We start from the raw sequence: 22971 nt of genomic DNA, 5'->3' as shown, positions 1-22971 counted from the left end.
CTGGTAATTGGCCTTGTGTTGTCATGCCATTCAGTCAGTAGCATTCAAGTCTCGACTTGACTTGCTGTTCTCCTCTGCACCACTGCAGGCACCAGGGTCTTTTAGTTTTCTGATGGCGCGGGCATCAAGGACAAGAGCGAACGGAGGAATGATGTGTTAGTTATGGGATGTACAATATTATTGCAGTTAAAAATAGTTTAAATGGGATGATCTTCATGCACTTTAAATGTCTAAGCTAAGTTTTAAAGCTTGTATCTTATGATGTTTTTTTTTTTTTTATGGATAATGTGTCTTGTGTTGTTTTTAAATGTGAACTGCACCTTGATCTGTGCAGTCCGGCATTTTGCAGTTGAAGTGATGAATGAATCTGAATCAGATCTGACTTTACTGTGTGTATCTCAAAACAAATCCAGGTGGTTTTGCCACTTCGACCACGAGGCCGCAGGCATTTCACAAAAATGTGCTAACGTGCACGTGTTATTTTGTCTCCTCAGTCGACACGACCCCCTTCTGATTCCTGGAAATGAACAAATCGAGAACATGGACATGAACGTGAAGAGGTATGATTCGACAGGGATGTTTCACTGGTGCCCGTCTAAGGAGATCGAAAAAGTAATCCTGGTGAGTTGGGGGCAAGAGCTTTGTAAGTGCAATGCAATAAAGAAATGTAATAAAAATATACACAAAATAACAATAACAGAACTGAAGTTAAAGTAAGTGATGCTCAGGAGCAAAGGTTTCCCCTCGATGCTGTAGCAACACAGTCACATACTAATATGTACTGAAATTTCTCTCAATGCCTCTCTGTTGTTTCAAGGTGAGTTTATTGTTTTTTATACGTATGTATATATCCTCCAAAGATCTGTGAACAGCATTTCAGCTCCTCTCCACGCATGGGTTTGCTCGGATGTTTTTGCAACGCAGTTTGTAAGCATTTAGGTTGAGGGTGATGGGTTTAAGATCCAAATCAAATGAAATAACCTTTATAGCTGAGATTTAGGGACTTTTTTTTACACTTTTTCTCTTAAAGGTTTTATTCAAGTTTTAATTCAGATTAAATAGGAGGGTGACAAATATTCCTGGAAGAGTGTGGTCACTGGACCTGATCTGTGGATAATTTTCAAAAATGTTTCATCCACTAGATAAAATCAATGCTCCTAGTTTAACCACATGTTTCCGGTAAACAAAGACACAGTTTTAGTTTGAAACTGGCTGCGTTTAGTTTTCTTAACAAACTTGCAGTGAAATGCACATCAAGCTGCTGCGACAGATCTTGAAAGCAGAGGATTTGCATTGTTCTCTTACGACATTAAGGAGCTTTGTTTATGAGTTTCTGTTTTTATGACAGGGTGCTTGCATACATACATACACAGTGTATGTGCCTAAAATCTTACAAACTGCATTTTTCAGCCAACTGCCCTCTGATAAAAATTGCATTTTGGTTTTGCTGTGTGAGATTCCTGATTATCCAATAAACTGCTTATAAACAGAATAGTAGTTAACCAAATCCTCGTTGATGTAAATGTTGCAGCCTCTTAATAGATGATTTTTAAAGAAGAACTAATCATGTATGTTTCAGCTTGGTTAACAAACTATTTAATGTGGGTTTATAACAGTTTATAACAGACTTTTAAATGCTGTTGGTTTGGTTCCTCATGCACACTACCCGGTTTTCTGTTAACAGCATTCATTTCTTTTCTGTGTCTCTTACTCCTCTGTTTGCACTCCCACTCATCCCTCCCTCTCTTTCTCTTCTTTTCCCCATATCCCCCCACCCCCTGTTCCCTGCAGACCCGGAGTGAAGCCTCCATGACGGTGCTGAGCGGCCATGTAGTGGTCTGTATATTTGGGGATGTCACGTCCGCTTTGGTGGGGCTGCGAAACTTGGTGATGCCTTTAAGAGCCAGCAACTTCCATTACCACGAGCTGAAGCCCATAGTGTTTGTGGGCTCGCTGGATTACCTGCGCAGAGAGTGGGAAACTTTACACAACTTCCCCAAGGTCTCCATCTTACCTGTGAGTGCACCCGTTCCCTGCCACGGGAGATGAATCTAAAACCCAGAATCTGTGGTTGTGTGTGCATGTGACTGACATTTTGAGCTACGTGCACAGTGAAATCCTGAGAGGCATTGTCAGCTTGATGTGATCACACATTACTCAATTGAATGATCACTCTATGCGAGCTCAGTCAACCCCCCCACCCCCACCCCACCCCACCCCGCCCTCTTCTTCATTTTACCAGAGCAGTGACGCATCCTGTATATCCAAGATGGAGTTCATGTGTTGCAGCTGCAGTGCCCATCACAGATGGCGTGGCTCGCTGCCTTAGAGCTTGTTAGGCCTGACTTGACTGATGATCAGAGGAGAATCCCAAACACAGCCCTCAGCGCAGGCTAGCCTTTAGATTAGTCCATGTCTCTGATTCTCCAGTGCCCAGTTAGATCAGTGGAATGTCATCGCCTCGAAACAAGAATACTTGTTAACTAATTTCCCAAAGCTCCACTCTGCTCACTTCTTAAATTTGTTTTTCTGTCCCCCATGTCTGTCTCTTCTCCCCGCATTTTTGCTTCCTCCTCTTCTGCCTCGCTCTCTCCCTCTCTGTTCTCCTCACCCTGAAGGGTACACCATTAAGTCGGGCGGATTTAAGGGCTGTCAACATCAACCTCTGCGACATGTGTGTAATCCTGTCAGCCAATCAGAACAATATCGAAGACGCCTCACTGCAGGATAAGGAATGCATCTTGGCATCGCTCAACATCAAATCTATGCAGTTTGATGACAGCATCGGGGTCTTACAGGCTAATTCCCAAGGTAAGGAGCGTCCTATTGGACTGCATGTGCACGGCTGCCCTGAGGGGACAGGTTGTGGCAGGGAGAGAAGACAGTATTCAAAGATGGGGAAAGATGACAGGAAAAAGGGGAGGGTGAGCTGAGGGAGAGGGGAATGTAGTTTGTCATGCACAGTCTGCTAAGTGTCCTTAATTGAAATACAGGTTTGTTGTAAATGGCATCTATAAACAGACTTAACTGTAACTCCTGACGACTGAGCTGATTGTTTCATCAAGCCGTTGAAGAGTGTTTACTCCACATAATTTTCTGCTGATTTCAGTGGCGTCCCTGGTAATTACATGCTGCTCCTTGTCCTTGATAATACTTTATAATGATGTAATCAACATGACTGTGTCACTTGATGTTGTTCCCCCTGATCTGGTGTCTGGTGGATCGTCTGGAACAGATTGTTGATGTTTGCAGACAAACACATGAACCTGGCATCCCATCAGACCTCATCATCATTAAGCAGCCAGTACAAATCACCAGGCAGGCCAATTCAGCTGCTCCTCATTAGTCACAACAAAACAGTGACACAGGCGTGCGCGCACCTTCGTGTTCGGATGTGTGTACGTCCGCACGCATCGCACACAAGCAGTCACTCATGCCAATGCAATCTATCCACGCACACACCCACAAACAGGTAATCCTCAGTTTATGATTAGCCTGAAAGGCATGACATGCCTTGAGCTCAGTACTATTTAGAGCCACCACAGTGACTGTTGTAAATACAAATCAAAGTTGAAGGTCCAAGAGGCCATTATTTTTTAGTGCAGAGCACTTCCACATGTTTTAGGAGAATGCCAATGCTGTTATTTCTCCAGCCTTGAGTGAGTGATGTGCTGTCGATAGTGGTGCCACTGAGGAACAATAAGCAGGGGTAAATCTGAGAGCATGCCGCTCCTGGGAGCCGTATCCACAGAAAGCCACCTCGATATGAAGCCCACTTGCCTATATCCTCTCCCAGGGTCGATGGATGGAGCCTATTGTCATCAATAATTGGGTCTTACATCAACCAACCATTTCAGTGATAAATACTTCACTTTAGGAAGCACACACACACTCCACGGTGACATGCAATCATGCATACACGGGGAAACACACACACATACCCAGACGCTGCTATTGTATCATAGGTATTGCTTCTGGGATTCCTTCCTCCCTGAATGCTCCCATTCAGACGCTGTCTGTGGAATTTAAAACAAGAAGGTGCAAATGAATAAATAAACATGCGCTTTCCTGGGGGAGAGCTTCTCACGGCTGCTGTAGCATGTAGTCAACCACAGAGCATAGCTGTGCCCAGGGGGCTACAGGGATAAGGGGGTACGTAACCCAGATCTCACATGTCTATTGTGCATTGTAGTCGGGTAGACAAGGTTACAGCCTCACACTGGCAACAGCCAGAGGAGGAGACATGGTGTGTGATCAGACTGCTTTTCAAACGCCGGCTGGTGTAGTCTGGGCAGTGAATGTTATTTTGTAAAATGTTACAGTGCAAACTGATTGTAAGAAAATTGAGAAAGAATAGAAGACTTATTTATATATATATATATATATACACAAATATTAAAAGTATTTTATTTGCCATAGGTGGGGATTTTAATTCCTACATGAATTCACTAATATAGGATTACGATGATCGCTGAGATAAACACATCTCAGCTTTGTGGCGTTTTAACGCTCTGGTTCTGTCCCAGAGAGACACACAGCTCTCTGTTTGCAGCTCACACTGCAACTTCCTGAGCTGTTTGTAAGCTAACAGGTTTTGAAAGCCGCTCAGCAGCAGGCCTCATGTATTCCTGTTCTCACCAACAATCACTTTCTGCTGTACACCCGGCGCAGAATGGAAACGGCTCCTCTACAGCTCTGTGCTGTCTTCATGTTCACTATGATACAATAAGAGCAGTGTTTTTAGAGGCAGTATCCCAAAAAAAAAACACACAAAAAAACTTGCTGTCACTCTCCGGTGGAGTGAACCTCATCCTTTATGGACATCGACAAAATGATGTTTTCACTGTCTGAGCTCGTGCTCCCTGGTCGACTCAAAATGTCAAACCTCCGCTATTTCCAAGTTCAATAATTGGTATAACAAGAGTAATGATTATCCATGCCTCAGTTCAGTGTGTGCTTCCTGCTGTGTACTAAACTATTTGGTGTCTTTTCGGTTGCAAAGGGCTGGAAGATCTCTTTTGTAATGTAAGCAGCTCATTGTGTGTGTGTGTGTGTCTTTTCTGTCAAGAAACACTCACACACACGCATGGAAAAATGTGCAATCCTTTTAAAAACTTTGTGACCTGAATATATTCCCTGCATTATGTTTCCTTGGTGGTGGCACTATAAGCTGGCATTTTGCTGTAGTCAGCACTAAATGATGGATGTCAAAACACAGTTGATGCATTATGCATATAGCATTACAGATTTAAGGTGTTTACTTGTCACTTTGAGGAAATGCAAAAAATGTGAAGTCATGTGAATTCATAGTCCTGTCACTTGCACTTGCGCCTCGTGGTTCTGAGCCACGCCATTTCCGATAAAAGGTTTTCAGGATCCACTTCACCTATTTTATCGGAACAAAATGAACAACATACAAAATTTATGTCGGCCCGGTGATGGAGAGACGCGAATGCTAAATATGTCTTAGCTGACCCCTAAAAGCACAGTATCCATATTGCAAATTTCGAGACGGCCCCTTGTTCACTCAGCCTTCGCCTCCATTTTTCCTTTTTTTGTCAATCCACACATTTGAATGACACAGAAAGCGCACATCAACAACTTCCTGCTGAGTGAGCTGACATGCACTATGTATAATGGTGTTGATACAGAGTGCCAGGTTACCTCCTCATGCTTATGATACCTACATGAGAGGCACTTTTTTTTTTTTTGCTTGCACAGTGTTTTTTCTCCTTGATCTCTTTATGACTCTTTCTGTATTATTTACTCATGTCTTCTATTTACCTGTATTCCAGGTTTCACGCCTCCTGGAATGGACCGGTCATCTCCAGACAGCAGTCCAGTACATGGCTTCGTGCGTCAGGCTTCCGTCACCACCGGATCCAACATCCCCATCATCACAGAACTAGGTTAAAGCCGTTTCCAACCATCTTTACAGTGCAAATGTCGCATGCCACACACCCAATAACCTCAGATCAACTCATTACCCATTCGCAGACATAGACACAAAGAACTGATAATCCCAAGACTTCAACTTCATGCCGCTACCAAAAGTTCCAACTCATTCAAGGTCGAGCGGACTCAGGAATGCTCGGTGTGGAATTTTTGTTCACGTTTATGTTGTCCGTAGCTTTGCCCAACTCGAGTTCTTATTCGTACGTGAATTATTGGATCGGGCTTGTCATTTTTTGACCACTTTTTGGTCAAGTGGTGATAATGTTAGCGGCAAACAGAGGAAGATATCTTTGCTCCTCGGGACATTGTGGACCTCTGATGTTGGACAGGCGGTTTTAGGACGATCGCTTCATCTCCTACAATTTGTCCACTAATGCACGGGAGAAACTTCAGCCTGATGGAGAGGGTGAGAGAGGGAGAACAGGAAAGAGAGTGAAAAGGTTGAGGAGAAGAAAAAAAACTGCCTTGGTTGCAAAATGGGTCCATTTATTAATAACAATGGCAGTGGCTGTATTCCCACTGGTGCTGGGGACTCATGAAACTTTCAGATCTCTGAGGGGCCTTCTAAAGCACCAGAGACTGGCTACTCTGTCTCCCCTGACCCAATTAGGGAGCAATGGAGCATGAGCCCGGCTAAGAAAAAGGCCAGAAAGAGAAAGGAGCTACTTAATGTTACTTGTAACCGGGCCAGCCATTACCTGCAGAGAGGCTCTCCCCTATTAGGCCGCTGACTGCATACGCAATCATCAGAACTATAGATGCTATCCACGCTGGGAGTCATAGGTTTTGTGTCCTGAGCGGCTCCGAAGCTGCGGCGTTGTGCCTCCGCGTGCTCTCGGCTAACGAATTTCACGGCTACATCAAGACTAGCTGTGATAGCATTGTCCTTCAGAGCGGGAAGGAGGGAGCGCACGCAGGGGAGAGGGTGTCTGCGCGTCTCACCGGGACCACATTCTGTAATTACATTGTCATATGTTCGGTTCGCGGTGCCAGGGGCAGATTAGAGTCGAGTCGCAACATAAAAACACCCCATCTGAGTTGCGTGATCAATTTTGTTTGCGTGGAGTGTATGGTAGGTGTGTTTATGGATAAGACCTTGTTTATCCCTTTCACTGACTTACCATGAAATAATTTATTGTTGCTGTTGGGGTGCACACCGCCACGGCAGCTCCGGCTTTGTGCACTCTAATCCACGGGGGCCTCACTTTTAGACGCCGGACAACCGTGAACGTGTCGGGAGTAAATTCCCCCGGAGTTGACACCGGTGTAGTTTGAGACGAGCGAAAATGCCTTTATCGCGCTCTCTCGGAAACTGTTTCAATAACGACACCATTTCTCCTCTCCCTCTCTGCACCTGTCTCGTCGCCATTAGCTAAACCTGGCAAACTACTGCCATTGGTTTCACTCAGTCAGGAAAAAAAAAGTGGAACCAACATACAAATGATAACAGAGCTGGGTAAGCCGAGCCTTTGTCCTCTGCTGCCGTTCGCTCGCTCCACCGCGCCGCTCCTCATCAGCTTGTCTTGATTTATCTGGCTGCAGTCAAGGCCCTCGCTGCTCCCATGGCTTCACTTTGAACACATTTTTTTTTATTCTTCACTCTGGTTGAAATTGACTGTCTTGTTTTCGCCCCCCTTTTTTTTTTTTTTGTAATGATTTTTTTCTTTTTCTTTTTGGGGTATTTCTTTTTTCTCCTCCAGTTGCGTTTGCAGAGCATCGCCAGGCTTTGATCACGCTCGGTCTGTCCTTGTGGCTGTTTTCATAGCAACCCACCCGCCCCTCCATCCCTACCCCTCCTCCAAACACACACACACACAAATACGCACACACTCACACACATATACATATCCACATCCACCCCCCCCTCCAAACCACTCTTTTTGGCCGGGGCCCGTTTGCATCAGCCCCTTGTCTCTTTGACTGACATTTCTGTTCCACAGCGCACAGGAAGCCTGGGAAGAAATCAGATTTCAAAAACAAAAAACTTAAGATCAAACAATCTTTTAAGCTGTTTATTTATTTTTTTAAAATTCATATTCCAGTTTCTTTTTTGTTTTTGTCTTCTCCAGACCATATCTCTGAAGCTCAGATATTGGTGGAGTCAAACAAAAACTTGCGTGATGCTCGTATTTTCAAAGTAACAATGGTTCATAGACCCTTCAGTGCCCGCTGCTGCCAGAAATCCAGTCCAAGGAAAAAGACGCACACTATAGGGAGCACTTAAGGTTTTTTATTCCACCAATTACGCCGTAGACGAAAGAGAGAAAGACATCCTTGTTATTTCAGTTGTTTCATTTGCACTGTGCCTTTTAGGTCATTTAGCAGACCTGATATATTATTAATCGTGAGATAAAGAAGTGTGTTGTTACCTGGCTTTAATTTGACTTTCAGGGGACAGGTAAATATTTCTCTCAAGGTGATGATGTGGAATAAAACACATCTATCAAGGAAAACTCAGAAAGACATAGCATGAATTCATAAGTGCATGGTTTTCTCAAGTAGCCATTGTTGAAGTCCCACTTAGTATGTAGTATTACATTTGTATAGTTTAGTCAAGCAACACAGTCATTATTTTATATATATAGCTATTATACCTATTTATTATTGCAGTTATTTAACAAAAAGATCGAAATACTTTTAAGACCGAGACTTCTACAATGGTTATCACTATGTATGCATATTATAATTAAATACTTTCTTCTGAAATTGTGGTTTGTCTAAATGTATGAAATGCTTCCTGCATGTGGATTTAATATTCTAAATACCTTTATAATCCTTAAAAAGTCAAAAATACTTTTTTTCACATTCCAAACAATTAAACAGTACGTGGACAGAAACTTACAGATGATGAGAAGTTTATGTTTGAACTGGTGATTCATTGAAACTGTGCTTTAGGGTGAAAATGTGTCAATTGTTTGGATAAGAAATGAAGTTCTTGTAGAAGCAAAATATAATGTGCATCTAATGTTACATTATATTAGGAGCTAGAACCCTGGATTCAATACCTTACATACCTGAGACTTTTCAGCACGTTACCATGATATATCCAAATTTTTACACATGCAAAATAAATAAATGAACAAACAGAAAAAGAAGTATACATCCCTGAACTCTCAGGTGTGTTGGTGTCTGCGTGTGTGTGTGTGTGTTTGGCTGCTGCCTCTTCACAGCGCCCGTCTCTAACTCCGCTGTGTTCCCCCTCTCTCAGTGAACGACTCAAACGTTCAGTTCCTGGACCAAGATGATGATGATGACCCAGACACAGAGCTGTACCTCACTCAGCCCTTCGCCTGCGGCACAGCCTTCGCTGTCAGTGTGCTCGACTCCCTGATGAGCGCTGTGAGTTCACCAGCACGCTTTGTTGGGAGTGTTTTTCTCAAACCTCAAAGATGCTTCCTTGGAATCACACATTTTACCACACATTTTTGTTTCCTGATTATAACTTCATCAACGGGCATATTTTCATTTAGATGCTACAAGAGTATTATTGGGAATGTGGAGAAAAAGACAAAAGTAGAGAGACCTTTCAAACAAAGTACATTGAGAAGCTGTGCCCGACGGGTAACAATTGCATGTTGTTGCACTGCTAGAAACAGGAGGATGAAGGGAGGAGGTGAGCAACTTCGAAGTAAGAGTCTCAAAAGATGGACCTGAGAAAAGTTTAGAAGCTGATAAACCCCAAAATGTAGTTTCTTTCTTTTGTTTACTCCGTTGGTGGTCATGACTATACTATTAAATACCCAATTCAGTTATTTCAGATTTAGTTAGAGCTCTTATTTTCAAATACTCAAGTTTATGGTAACAGAGACTATTTTCTCATTCACCCCTGCCAAGGAGGTCGTGTTTATGTTAAGTTTGATTGTCTGCTAGTTGGCACCAAACTTGGTGGAAGGATACGGTATGAGTCAGGGAAGAAACTATTCAATTCTGGTGCAGATCACGGGGCGGATCAAGGACTTTTTTTTCACTTTCTTTAACATTGTGAGAAAGGGCGTTTTTCCGCAATTACGTTGATTTCTCAGAGAATAGTTCATGAGTCTTGATGAAAAAAACCTCTTCGGACCTAGTGACTTTCAATGTGGTTTCATGAGGGGACTGTTGGGTCTTGGAGGAGGAACATACTCTCTGTGAGTGCGATTCTAGTTCACATTAGGTTTGATCTTTTTCCTCAATACTCACGTTTATAGTAACAGAGAATATTTTACCAGACATAAAAGAAGTTACCATTAAAGTAGAACATCTATTAAAATGGGCGGAGTCAAGGCAGAAGTTGGTTAAATAAAATGAAACCGCACAGTTATCACACGTACCTGCCAGCTCCACCAACATTAAAAGATAGATTGTTGGCATCACCCCTCATCTTTAAGTGTTATGGATTCACCTCCGAGAGACACATTAGGTCTTTTAAAGGAAGTGACTATTGAGAGTTAGCATAATAGCGACGACACAATCTTGGCTAGAACAGGCCAAAGAATCGCTCTTCTTCTGACAATATCATTGCAGCGGCGGAAATAAGACAAAAGAGTCTGTAGGAAGAGAAAGAAAAAAAATCCCTCTCCTACACCCTCCCGCGACCAACTGTGTTTTTCCCTGGCTGTGATGGCTTAATTCCAGCAGCCCTCTCGGTGAGTGAGGGGTTAGAGGGGCGTGCAGACCGGAGCTGAGCGGGGAGCAGAGCAGGCGTCAGCTGTAGTCTGGCACTGGTCAGAGGTGAACGCAGCTAATGGACAGTGCTCATCCATCATGAGGCTCTGCAGGCCTGTCAGGGGCCCGGGGAGAGGAGCTGCCACTCTGGCCCGGCTGCCGAGTGACATCGGCTGTCTTCGCGCGCGGCAAAAGCAGGTCCTGATCGGCTTGAAGGACAAGAGAACCTGACACCCGCGGTGCACAGTCAAATCGTTGTTTCAGAAGGGAGAAAGCGGACGTCATACAGCACAGAGAGTAGTGTGCACAGGGGAGAGAGAAGAGCTGTGTTGAAGTACTATTGGTTTATATATTACAAGGCGATTCCATTTCATTATCAAATTGACCATGTCTCTCAAATTTGTTACATATCTTTTTACATGACCCTATGAGCTTTTCCTGAGGGGATTAAATCCTGAGTTGGATCACCAGCTTACTTTAATATATCTTTTTTAATATCTAGTGGCATCTAGCTTTGCAATTGTTTTTGCTCTGTTTCTTTTTAAGACATCTTTCTCTGAGATTTCTACCCTCACCACAAAACAATGGAGGTAAAAGAAATTATATTTGTGGGGCTTAAAGCTTAAATAAATTAAACTAATTTGTCAATAGTTTTCATAGGGACTACTTTTTACCATATAAAGGTCCAATAAATGAAAATTGTTAATGGTTGGATCAAAATGTTGTGTTGCCTCCTTTTTATCGGGTCGTAGTCACAAATCTCAAAGACGGATAATCTGAGTAAATAAAACCAAAAGTAACTGCTTCACAAGATAACACCAGAGGTAAATGGTGTTAACTGAGCCAATGTATTGCATCATTGGAACGATGCACATGACAGAAAGTCTTCTGTAATCTCCCATCGCCTGTCTCTTTGTCTCTCGGTCGTTTCAGTATGAAGAGACACACTGAGGGCTGACATAACCAGGGCTGTGTTTCGTCCTCACATCTGCTACCTCCCTACTCCAGACTCGAATGTCATCTGCTTACAGATATCCCCTCTTTTCTTCTCCCCAGACATATTTCAATGACAACATTCTCACACTTATCCGGACGCTGGTCACAGGGGGAGCCACACCAGAGCTGGAGGCTCTCTTGGCTGAGGAGAACGCTCTTAGAGGCGGCTACAGTACGCCGCAGACGCTGGCCAACAGAGACAGGTGTCGCGTCGCCCAACTAGCCCTGTACGACGGGCCGTTCGCTGACTTGGGGGTAAGTGGATGCCTAAGCAGAGATGACACATTTTGGCACTACCCAGCAGCACACATCTGGCCACCTCCGCTCCTCGCGGTTCTTAATCCGATGTGAAGAACAGTGATCACGCAAAGCGGGGCCATGGTGGGCGGAGAGGGAGGAGAGCTTTGCATAGAACAATGGACACCACCAAAATATAATCCCAAGTTTAATTGGTTCCAACCTGGTTTTTACAGGTTTATGTTATTTTCATAGAAAACTTCCAAACTGAAGTAATTCAGTTTTTTTTCTCGGATGAATTGAGGCATAATTTTAAAACATTCGCTGATTGTTTCAGTCTGCGCTGCCAACATGTGATGTTCACCTGCATTAAAATACCTTCAGCAATGCATGACATTGAATTTACGCCAGAACTTTACAGAGAATCACTGTCACTGCCACTGACCTAACGCACACTGATGGGGTCTTTTGTGCTGTCGTTCCTCAGGATGGTGGTTGCTACGGAGACTTATTCTGTAAAGCACTGAAGACCTACAACATGCTGTGTTTCGGAATCTACAGATTAAGAGATGCACATATCAGTACACCAAGCCAGTGTACAAAACGGTACAACCACACTGTTCACTGACCATCACAAAGAATTTCTATGTATTTTATGTAACATGATTAACTGGGGTGAAAGATATTGTTCACTATTAATCTCAATGGGAAGACTGCAGGGTTTCTGTAGCTGCTTCAGAACAACTGAGGTAGATGTGAAACAAACAAACGGGCTCCGGAGTCAGCACTCAATTTATTTGATGATTATGACTATTATTAATCTATGTTTATCATAATATATACGTTAGGTATATGCAAACTTTTACATCATAACTACATTCAGTATATTTTCTGAAAAAAGACCCCAAACTATTATATATATATTATTAATGAAATGTTTCTCGAAATGAGGATGTCAGTTTGGCAAAATATAATCCCAATCTTCTATTCTATAAATGTGATATATATTTTTTTGATATTTCCTTTCAGTGTTTGCTGCCTTCACGCCAGGATCATAAACATGTAATCGTGTCTATAACCTTTCTCTTCAGATATGTGATCACAAACCCACCATACGAGTTTGAGCTGGTGCCCACAGACCTGATCTTCTGCCTCATGCAGTTCGACCACAATGCGGGCCAGTCGCGGACAAGCCTCTCCCACTCTTCCCACTCTTCCCATTCCTCCAGCAAAAAGAGCTCCTCCGTCCACTCCATCCCAGCGTCCAACCGGCAGAACCGCAGTAGTAAGACCCGGGAGACCCGCGACAAACAGAAGTACGTACCCTCACACGCCCCCTGGAGATTCAGCCTGCATGTGTAGTGTGTTATACTTGACCTGTATTTTATAATCCTCTGTGTGTGTGTGTGTGTGTGTGTGTTTGTGTGTAGACTGTGGTGACACGTGCACTGATGATTACTGCGTCTATCGTTTGTTTGGCGTGTGGTTTGTCTGTGTGACTCGTGTTGTGCGTCCATGTCCAGTGTTTCCTTTCTAATCATCTGCATGTGGTCTTCACTCTCACATCAGAACCATCATTACATTATAGGAACAAATTTCTTGAGCTCGCTCTGTGGAAAGCTGAGCTTATTTATATCAAGACAAATTAAGTTTGGGGCTTTATAAACAGTAAAACTACTTTTCTCGATGGCTTCGCCGCTGTGGTTGGAAATAAACTCACAGTTAAAGCCTCGACCACATCCAAATAAAATGACATAATACCACACAACACACATGTAGTATGTTGTCTGGTCGACCTGTTTTTTCTGTCCTAGTATAAGTCGTTTTGTGTCTAACTCGTAATATTTGTGTAGTGAATAACTGTAGTTTGTTGGATAGTTGTGCACATGATCAGTTTGTCTCGATCATGGATGTAACGTACTGTGATTTACCCGCTGATATCGATTACAGAGAACATTTGCCTTCTCATAAGCTCATTCCTCATTAGCAGTGTTGATATTTTGTTATTCATGGTGCATCTGTACTGCTTTACTGCATGTTCATGTTGGTAGTCCTCTTTAGCAGACGCTTATTTCCTGTTTTGTTTGGTATAAAATTCGGAGATTACGTCAAATTTGGTGAAATTCTTTTGGTCAAAAGTTTTAGGACATCCACATTTACTTCAGTTTTTATTGAAGTTTCAGCAGCTCAAGTCCACGCAATACACATAGAACTTGGAAATGTTAGCAATAAACTGCAAACAAATGAAAGAATAAATATAAATATCATAGAAAACAAAGCAAAACCTTTTTTAGAGAGTAAGGCTTACTTACAGTTGCATTTAAATAGATGATGCAATGAAACTTAATGAAAATATTTCCTATCGTCTGTACAAAGACAGTGTTGGAGCAAACTGAGTTACTTTACCTTTATGTATTATTAGAAGAATACTGCACTGTGAGAAATAGTACTGCGTACCGGTAGTAACTATTGACTGTATGTAAAGATGGACGACATAACGGCTCTCCCAAGTGAAGCCAAAGTATATTGGTCGCCACCTAGTGGCTTTCTGCAGTAAAGGTCATAAATCCTCCCTCCTCCATGTCAGCAATATGGACATGGACCAAATTGGACATAACTAAAAAGCTCACATTAAATAAATCTTTCTCAAAGGTTGTTTCTGTCAATGTAGGTAGTTCTTGGGTTTCTGGTAAGTTTTATTAAATCTCTCTTTTTGACATTTGAAAATAAATAAAAGCTGGAGAGATTTAGGTGCTCTAAAACTTTTGACCATTAGTGTATGTGTTTTATAAATCCTATTCTCCCCCACAAAACTATGGAGGTGACACATTGAATTTCTATTTTCACCTGGGAAAATTCCCAGGAACTGAAATTTGAAATCGTGTCGTATTCTAAAAGCATGCAGATTTGTTACGAGAATTATGAAGTGATAGATGATACGCCCTCAATACATCTTAAAATGAAGATGTATTATATAGCCGTAATACTGTAATAACAACATGTAAGCCTATAGTCACTTGTCAGTTGTGTTTTGACTGTAAATACTAATCACTTACAGTAGATTACTTGCCTCTCTTTTTGAAGTGCAACAAGGATGAATAGAATGGGCCAAGGTATGCAAGTTAACGATTCTGCATGACTTAGCAACCTTTACCTGGGGTTCTGATCATAACCATGTCCTGTGTGGACATGGTTATGAGGACGGAAGTTTGTTTTTTCTTTATTTTTGTTTATGTTCTTCAGATGTTAAGTAAACCATGCCTCAGTTTAAGTTTTGCTTTCATCTGGAAAGCAAAGAAAATGTCTGCTGCTGCTCCTGCCTTCTCCCTGCCATGATCAGGACCATCTCCACACTGCATGAGGTTGAGACGTCAACCCTTCTTTTCCTCCTCCAGAAAAAAATCCACATTGTTTCTTTGTCATTTTTTTCATGCCTTTTTTATTTTTTTGGAATATGATTTATTTCAACTTGCGATGGTTTGCATTGTGTGAGAGGTCTGTGTGTGTTTGCGCATCTTCCCTCCAACTGAATGCTATCAGACGACTGTAGCAGACTTATCGGGCTACATCCACACTGCTAGGTTTTTGTTTGAAAACGCATCAATTGCTACGGATATACGCTACTCCAGAGTTTTAAAGGGACTAAAGTGGGAGAAGTTTGGAAACGCTGCTGGCGCTGTTTTAGTTTCTGCGTTTTTGTCTGAAGAAAGTGAGATGTTTGGAAATTATGACAGAGACTCACATCCGCTTGGTGATTGGGTCTTTTCGGTCACGACGTAGCCTTCGCTGATTCGTCAGGCTCCTATCACATGACCCCCTTCCGGAAGAAAACACCAGGCATTAGCCTCGATTACCAGTTTATAATGCAACATACTGTAGATAATAAATCACAAGTGCTGCTGACCCTTTTTTTTTTTTGCTAACAGCTGTTGTGCAGTGAAATTTTTCATTTTACAATGAATGATAGCAATTATTTGTGCAACCTGCGACAATTCCTTTGTCCAGCGGGACACGCATGCCCGGAGTACGTGGATGGTCACATCGTTTCCAGCTGCGTTAGTAGTGAGTTAGTTTCAAATGAAAACGCAGTAGTATGGATGAAGCCTTGGATGTCGTATTTATGGTGTCATTGAGTGCAGTACAGTAGTAAAGTTATTTTATCAGAATCATAACACAACAAAGGGTATTTACATGTTTCCCCGACTGTATAAAACCCAGATCACAGCGCACATGTAGGTCAGGCTGATTCAAATCCTCCTGATGCAGCCAAATCACTCACTTCTTCACGCAACTTTGAGAAAGTGTGTCCAGCCTGGTGCCATCGGTCACACCAAGAAAGTGGGAGGTGTGACCAATGTAGTCTAAATTGAAGGGGAGGGAAATGAGCCCTGTAAGTTTCCTGCTTGTAACCCGGTGCGCCTGATATGATGGTTTGAGGCGACATCACTAAGTTCACCGTATCAGCAGCAGACTCCGGAGAGAGATGGCAGACATCTTGCTTCACCTCCGGCACAATTCTAAACATCAAATGCTTGTGCTGTAACACACAGCCCTGCAGCCTTAAGCTTACTGACACACACACACACACAAACACACACTTGCAGGTGCTCACACACACACGCAGGTTTGCTCCGCATAGCAAAGTTAAAATATGATATTTCAACTTCACCCATAAGGAAGTGACATGTTGATTGGCATTGCAGATGCCTGTGAAGTGCTGGGAGAGAGTTTACAAACTTCTGACAGCGAGCGAACACACCTCCCTTCCCTCAGAATCAGGGCTCTCATCGCATACTTAAACATGACACATCCCAAACTCTCAAATCTCCTCTCTCACATAACGACTGTCAGCATGAGAGCAGAGCTTTGCTATGCAATGTGTTTAGGATGTAGTGTCGAAAGTTGCTCACCCAAATTACAACCTGGAGCAAGTTGTACAGCCATGATAGGTAGTTGAAGTTCTCTCTTGAGCTCGAGTATTTGAAGTATCCAGTTCTGGCATTTCTGCCCACATACAATAGAAGTGAATTGGATTTCATGTGTGGTGTTTATAGTGCCCTCCGAGACATTTTATTAAGTTTCCCTTTCCAGCTCAAACTTTTGCAAACTTCATATGTACCAATGGTGCAAACACTCACGTTTTCTTGCTGACTAGTGTGTGGCATGTTCCTTTGTAACATCTCAGACTCGCACTGAACACAACAGGAACCCAAGCTCTTTTGCTTTGTCTCCTTTAAACTCAATTTGCACTGCTCCAGCCATTTTTACGATTTTCTGTGTATACTTGCTTCTTTGTATGCGTCTTCCTTCCAAACAACAGATGTTTTATAGGGACTATTTCTTTGGTAGAACAAAGTAACACTGAAATCTGGTGACGGTGTTTCTTTTAGACATCATTTAGAAATGTCTCTTAGTCTTAAGACCTGTGAATAAAACTAATACTGTTTTTTGTAATTTGGGTGAATCAACCTTGCAGTTTAATCAAATTCAGGTTTTATTATAATTCTGACAGATTATATCCATGTTGTCACATGATGGATGATGCCACTTATATAAAATGCACCAGAACAATCTCAAACTGGACCTCCATATACTCACAAGAATGTCCTGCACATGTATCACTTAAACTGAGGCCCTGTGGTTGTATATATTCCCATGTTGCACACTTTATTCAAACTAACTGTTCTTTTTTTCTTTTTCTTCTTCCTCTTCTTCTTCTCTCGCCTTGTCCTCCTCTTCAGAAAAGAAATGGTTTACAGATGAACCAGAAAATGCCTACCCACGGAACATTCAGATCAAGCCCATGAGCACTCACATGGCCAACCAAGTCAACCAATACAAATCCACCAGTAGTCTGATTCCACCAATCAGAGAGGTCGAAGATGAATGCTGAACACCAGGTTTCCCTGCTGACTCACCAGATATCTGTACACTCTTTCCAGAGAGATGGGACGAGATCACCAGAGGGGGAGGGATGATGATGATGATGATGAGGAGGAGGAGGAGGAGGAGGAGGAGGATGAGGATGATGATGATGAAGACCGACACATTTCTCTTCACTCATTCTTCTAATCAAGGGTTCGGCAGGAACCCCAAACTGGATGGGACCTCCTATGTGTATACCTTTAATGTTACTTCCATGCTCTTGGACATTTGTTTTATTTATTAATGTATCCATAGAGATGTACATAATGACAATCAAATAAGGATTGTACAGCCCCTCCCCCCTAGCACTTTTTGGAATTATTTTAAGAGTTGACGAAGAAAAAAAAAAGAAAAGTACTTCCTGTAATTCTTTGCAATAGTTCACCTCTTCCTGTGACCAGACTCCCCGGCTGAGGCGCCTGGTTACTGGAGGATGAGGGTTGCCGCGATAAACTGATCATATCATCTCCCAAAGATTCGCCCAGATGTCCAACCAGCTGGGGTCATCCGCTTCATACGTCCGGTCTGCTTCTGTTCTATTTGCACTAAAACTGGGAAGAAAAAAAAAAAAAGTTTCTTTTGACAGAACTGGAACCATCCAACCCCCCCCCCCCCCCCCCCCCCCCAAAAGAAAATGACTCAGAGGAAAGGAAGGAAGGAAGGGTTGCTTGGCTTCAGAGTTATACTAACCTCGCTCTTAGGTCGTTAACACACCATGTCATTGCTTGAGGTTTGCTTCTTCACTCGTGAGAGCGTTCCAGTCCTGCAGACAACGTCATCACGCAAAGCAGTTTAGTCTACACACTCGGTGCAGAGCGGTGCAGTGTGGGTGTGTGCTGGCTGAAAGAGAAACTCTGGTACCCACATGTCTTCTGCTGATACGTCAGATCATAAAGCCTGTGACTGTGTCGAGCTCCTATCGCATGATACGTGCCTGAGCCCCCCCCCCCCCTTTGTAACAGATGCAGTGCAGTTGATCAACCTGAGTACATGAAGACGACGTGAAACTCCCGGTCCACCATGGGTTCAGGAGCATTTATGTACACGCTGTGTGTGTGTGCGTGTGTGTGTGTGTTTGTTTGCGTGTGTGTGTGTGTGTGTGTGTGTGTGTGCGTGTGTGCTTGCATCGCAGCCACTCATCCTTCTAGTGTTGTACTGATCAGTGCCGTCGCCCCCCCCCCCCACCCCTCCCATAGACTTTTACGTGATGGTGCACCTTTGAAGGAACAGCATGAGGGGTTTTAGCCATGGTAGAAGAATCTAGACGGTTTGGATCCACTAACAAAAACATCATGTCACGTCAAAACAAAATCCCCAACTATGTTTGAGCTGAGCCGACACGAACAGCAGCCGCGTGCCCACCGTTAACGGTTCGCCGCGATACCTGCAGCAGAATTGGGGTCACACAGAAAGAGTGGTGTCCCTTCTGAATGTTTTTTTTGTCTGTTACGAAAAAAAAAGAAGCTCATATCTGAGGAAAAAAATGCCACATATTGCATAAAAGTGGGCATCAGTGGGTCCTCCTTTGATCGGAGCAACTGCCTGGCACGGGGTTGGCACAGAGGCAGTAAAGAGCTTGGATGTTCTCTGTCGCCAATCCAGATGTCACACGCCTCAAAACTCTCAGGAGTTACAATCTGCAGTGTTCGGCCCTCCAACTTGGGGGAAATGCTCAAACGTAGTTGTGTCTTTGAAATGCAACAATGCCACAGACCGCTAACAAGGACACTGGAGAGACGCCTGTGTCCTTTACTCCAGCCTTTGTGCGATGAGAGTTTCTTTTTCACATGTTTAGTCGCTGACGGATCCAAAACCAGCTGTGATAGCGATGGGGGGATGGATGTGGGAGCCTTGTGCTCAGAATACACAAACTTTATACAAACATGTAGTTGAATTTATACATTAAAACATAATTATTTTGTAATCCACAAACATACTCAATTTGTACTTATTTTTCTAGACGAGAAGCAAGTGAGAAGTACTTTACTGTAGATGATGGAAAAAAAGACATAATTATCTTTAATCACAACGACATATCACAGGATTTTCTTTGACTATATCACCGTTTCTTTCACATCGTACCGAATCAAAGGATTATTTTTTTAACGCCCTGCCCCTCTTTAACAAACTCTATCACTCCAGAGCAAATAAAGCTTGAGACTAGATTGCGGTGTGAAACCACCATCTTCAGCCTGGCAGCTCGGCTCTTGTTGAGTGCTTGTAGAAACACATTGAAGCTCTTCTGAAGCTGCTCTCGGTTGCACAGATGAGCCGTGTCCACTAGATAATCTGTCCGCTGCTGAGCTTTCTCTTGCTGTGAACATGCAGAGGAAATAGAGAGGTGTACAGGAATTATGTATCGGGGGGTAGATGTATTTAGATGGAGAGCGGATCAGAGAAGCTAATGATAATGAAAAGAGTCGCTCCCTCTGTGTGGACGCCAGAACTGAACGACCTTCATTAGATGTGTTTGACCTAAATTAGGTCCCTAGTGTGGAGGGAGACTGCGAACACTGCAGTACATTGAAAAGTATTTAAAATATGACAGGAGCTGTAGTGATGCTCCTGTCCAGGCTGTAAAGATAAAGTAATTCTAAAAAAAAAAAGAGAAAAGAAACCATTTTGGAATATGGAATAATAACATTATATTGTGCTAAATATGTTAATGTGTAAATTCAACCAGTTATATAGACCACTTTTCTTTCTCCGACAGAACGATCTGAGCTTCAATGTCCGTCTATTGGCTGTGGTGCAACTATACTGAAGCCTCATGCACATTGTCCTGAAGTGAACTTTTGAACTGTGATCACCTCGTCGTCACACCGTAGCAAATAGTTTTCTTTTCAGAAAAATACGTGAGTTAAATGTGTGTATAATTGGGTTGTTAATGGCATAACTCGCTATAACCCGAACAATAAGGAACTATTCATATTTGATAACGGCAATGATTCATCACACATAGAATCGACAAACTGATTGTCATGTTGCAAAAGAAACGTGTGTCTTGAAAGGGAGGGATATACGGGGGGGGGGACACACGGAAAAAGTCAGGCGGTAAATTTGATCCGGTTTGTCCGCCATCACAGAGATGGAAGGTAGCACCAATTCAGCAAAGCTTATCAACAGAGAGAACATCCTTAATTTTCCTGTTTTTATTACTTTGTGTTATGACGTGGTTCACATTCCATTTTGTCAGCTTTGTCGTTATTTGTCACAATCTGTCACGACTGCTTCTCATTTGTTTACAGAGTATGTTTTATTTTGAGGTACTTAAACACAGCATCGTTCAGACATAACACAGTACATGCTGCAAACCGGCAAACTCACAAAGTAATGCACCGCTGTTTCCACCACACTTGATTACTGTGCTTTTCTTTTTTTCTACCTGAACCCTGGTTTGTGCGACTCATTGGGGCCGGCATCGCTCACACTGTTCCTGCATCTCGTCATATGTCTGCGTTCGATGTTTCAGGTCTCTGCATTGTATACCTCTAAAGATTTTAGAGTGTTCTATTTTTTTTTTTGAAGTGCCATGAAGAGTTTAGTAGAGCACGCATCCTTCAGTCATTCAGGGGCACAGGCTCGCTCTGCGGGAGCCGAGTCCGCTCGTTGTTCCACTGTGAGAACATTTATCTTGTGCTGACATGGAGAACATCCAAGCCATCAATGCCTCCATGCCAGTACAGTGCCAGGCAGTGCAGTTAAGTCAAGAGGAGGACCCATAATAAGTCCCACTATAACGAAAAGTGGCATCCGGGAGTTGATGGGGGACCTGTTACCTAGTCATCAAGCCACACGCTTCTCCGCCGTGTGCTTGGTTACAGGTCATCAGGCCTTTCTAATACAGAACGGTTAGTTATGGATGACTGAAAGATGCACATAGAGACCCACGCCTGTAACATCACATGTGTTGTTGTCCGCTGAACAAATCAAAGACTATAATGCGTTTTGTTACAGTATGTTGCATTATTTTTGTTAATCTATTTTTTGCTGTTAAAGATGGATATAATAACTTATTTGCTGGGAATTGTACTAGATATAATAGAATATATAATATTTATGGGGATGGGAGGTGGGTCTCAAGTCTTAATAATACATTAAAATTGCATTCAGCAATTTGTTTTTCTTTTTTTTTTAAGGAAAGTTGCAATTTTTTTGTTAATTTCTTTGCTGCCTATCAGTTCAGGAAGAATTCAGGACATTGCTCTTGCGTATCACAGATAGGATTTGTTGGCACATTGTCATTGCAGCAAACAGGAGTTTGACATAGCAATCTACTTAGTTTGGACGTGTTCTAGATGCGATGGAAAAACTGGATTATTTGATGGTGCTGAGTTGATCTACCTGACTCTGTCAAATATAATCTGCTGATAAATATACTGTCTTGTACAAAAAGTTTGTACATAGATTGTACATGGTTTCTTTTTGTATTTTCTCAAATTAAAATGGATGTATTTGTGTTCTAAAACGGAAAAGTCTCCTCTTCTTTTATTCAAGCAATAATGAAAAATGTTGCATGAAGGTACACATTTCTTTACTGTAAAGGGCTTTGAGTGCAAGACTAGAAAAATCCAATATGGTAAACCATGTATATAAATACAGACCATTTACCACATATGTTTATCTCATTATTTAAAACATTAAATATAGGGCAGACAACAAGCAATAATAAGTATAATTTATGAACTGATTCAAGGTACTTGTACTTTACGGATAATTTCCATTTTATGCTTTAGTTTCAGAGGGAAATTATTTTTTTCGTCTAAATGTATTTTTCAACTTCAATTTAAAAGATTTTAAATGGAAAACATCTTGTAACTTGTCATATATTTAAACAATTTAATACGATACTACCAGACATGAAACAGTATTTTAAGTAAGCAGCAGTCTGACCTACAACAACATGGCTGAAATACAAATGTTGCTGAAAATAGGTTGATAAATAACCATCAACTAATCTAAATGTTTGAGGGTTCAACAGTCAAAAAGACGTTACCATCATCAGCAGGCAACATTATCTCTCCAGATTAAGAAAATTTTTGACTAATTGGACAGATAATGAATTACTATTGTTTCAACAACTAGTGTTCATAAGTTAAGTAAGTAAAAATGTTTGCATGGCTTTTAATTAAATGAACTTAAAATTCCACTAGCACACACAACACTAACTTCTTTTATTATTAAGATCTGACTCAGTTATTCTGCCTTTTAAAG

At 42.2% G+C, this 22971-nt stretch overlaps 1 protein-coding gene across 24 annotated transcripts in view; it reads left to right on the top strand.

The window, feature by feature from the left end:
• kcnma1a (potassium large conductance calcium-activated channel, subfamily M, alpha member 1a) overlaps positions 1–19210 on the top strand; it is a 137783-nt gene extending 118573 nt beyond the window's left edge. For 10 of the 24 annotated variants that reach the window (XM_034607801.1, XM_034607784.1, XM_034607789.1 and 7 more), the window contains 10 exons: positions 495–621; positions 1792–2016; positions 2619–2811; positions 5796–5909; positions 9164–9294; positions 11656–11850; positions 12320–12438; positions 12924–13148; positions 14917–14945; positions 17574–19210. In XM_034607801.1, coding sequence (XP_034463692.1) covers positions 495–621; positions 1792–2016; positions 2619–2811; positions 5796–5909; positions 9164–9294; positions 11656–11850; positions 12320–12438; positions 12924–13148; positions 14917–14945; positions 17574–17725 — 1510 coding nt within the window. In that variant the 3' untranslated portion in view covers positions 17726–19210. Of the gene's footprint in view, positions 1–494; positions 622–1791; positions 2017–2618; positions 2812–5795; positions 5910–7327; positions 7412–9163; positions 9295–11655; positions 11851–12319; positions 12439–12923; positions 13149–14916; positions 14946–17573 lie in introns of all 24 variants that reach the window. The other 14 variants (XM_034607794.1, XM_034607793.1, XM_034607797.1 and 11 more) reach the window with 6 other exon arrangements.
• The last annotated feature ends 3761 nt before the right edge of the window (positions 19211–22971 follow it).

This window comes from Hippoglossus hippoglossus, chromosome 15, assembly GCF_009819705.1.
Source record: "Hippoglossus hippoglossus isolate fHipHip1 chromosome 15, fHipHip1.pri, whole genome shotgun sequence".
NCBI lineage: Eukaryota > Metazoa > Chordata > Actinopteri > Pleuronectiformes > Pleuronectidae > Hippoglossus > Hippoglossus hippoglossus.
Note: the sequence above shows the minus strand (reverse complement) of the source record. Positions and strands in the feature narration are given on the sequence as shown.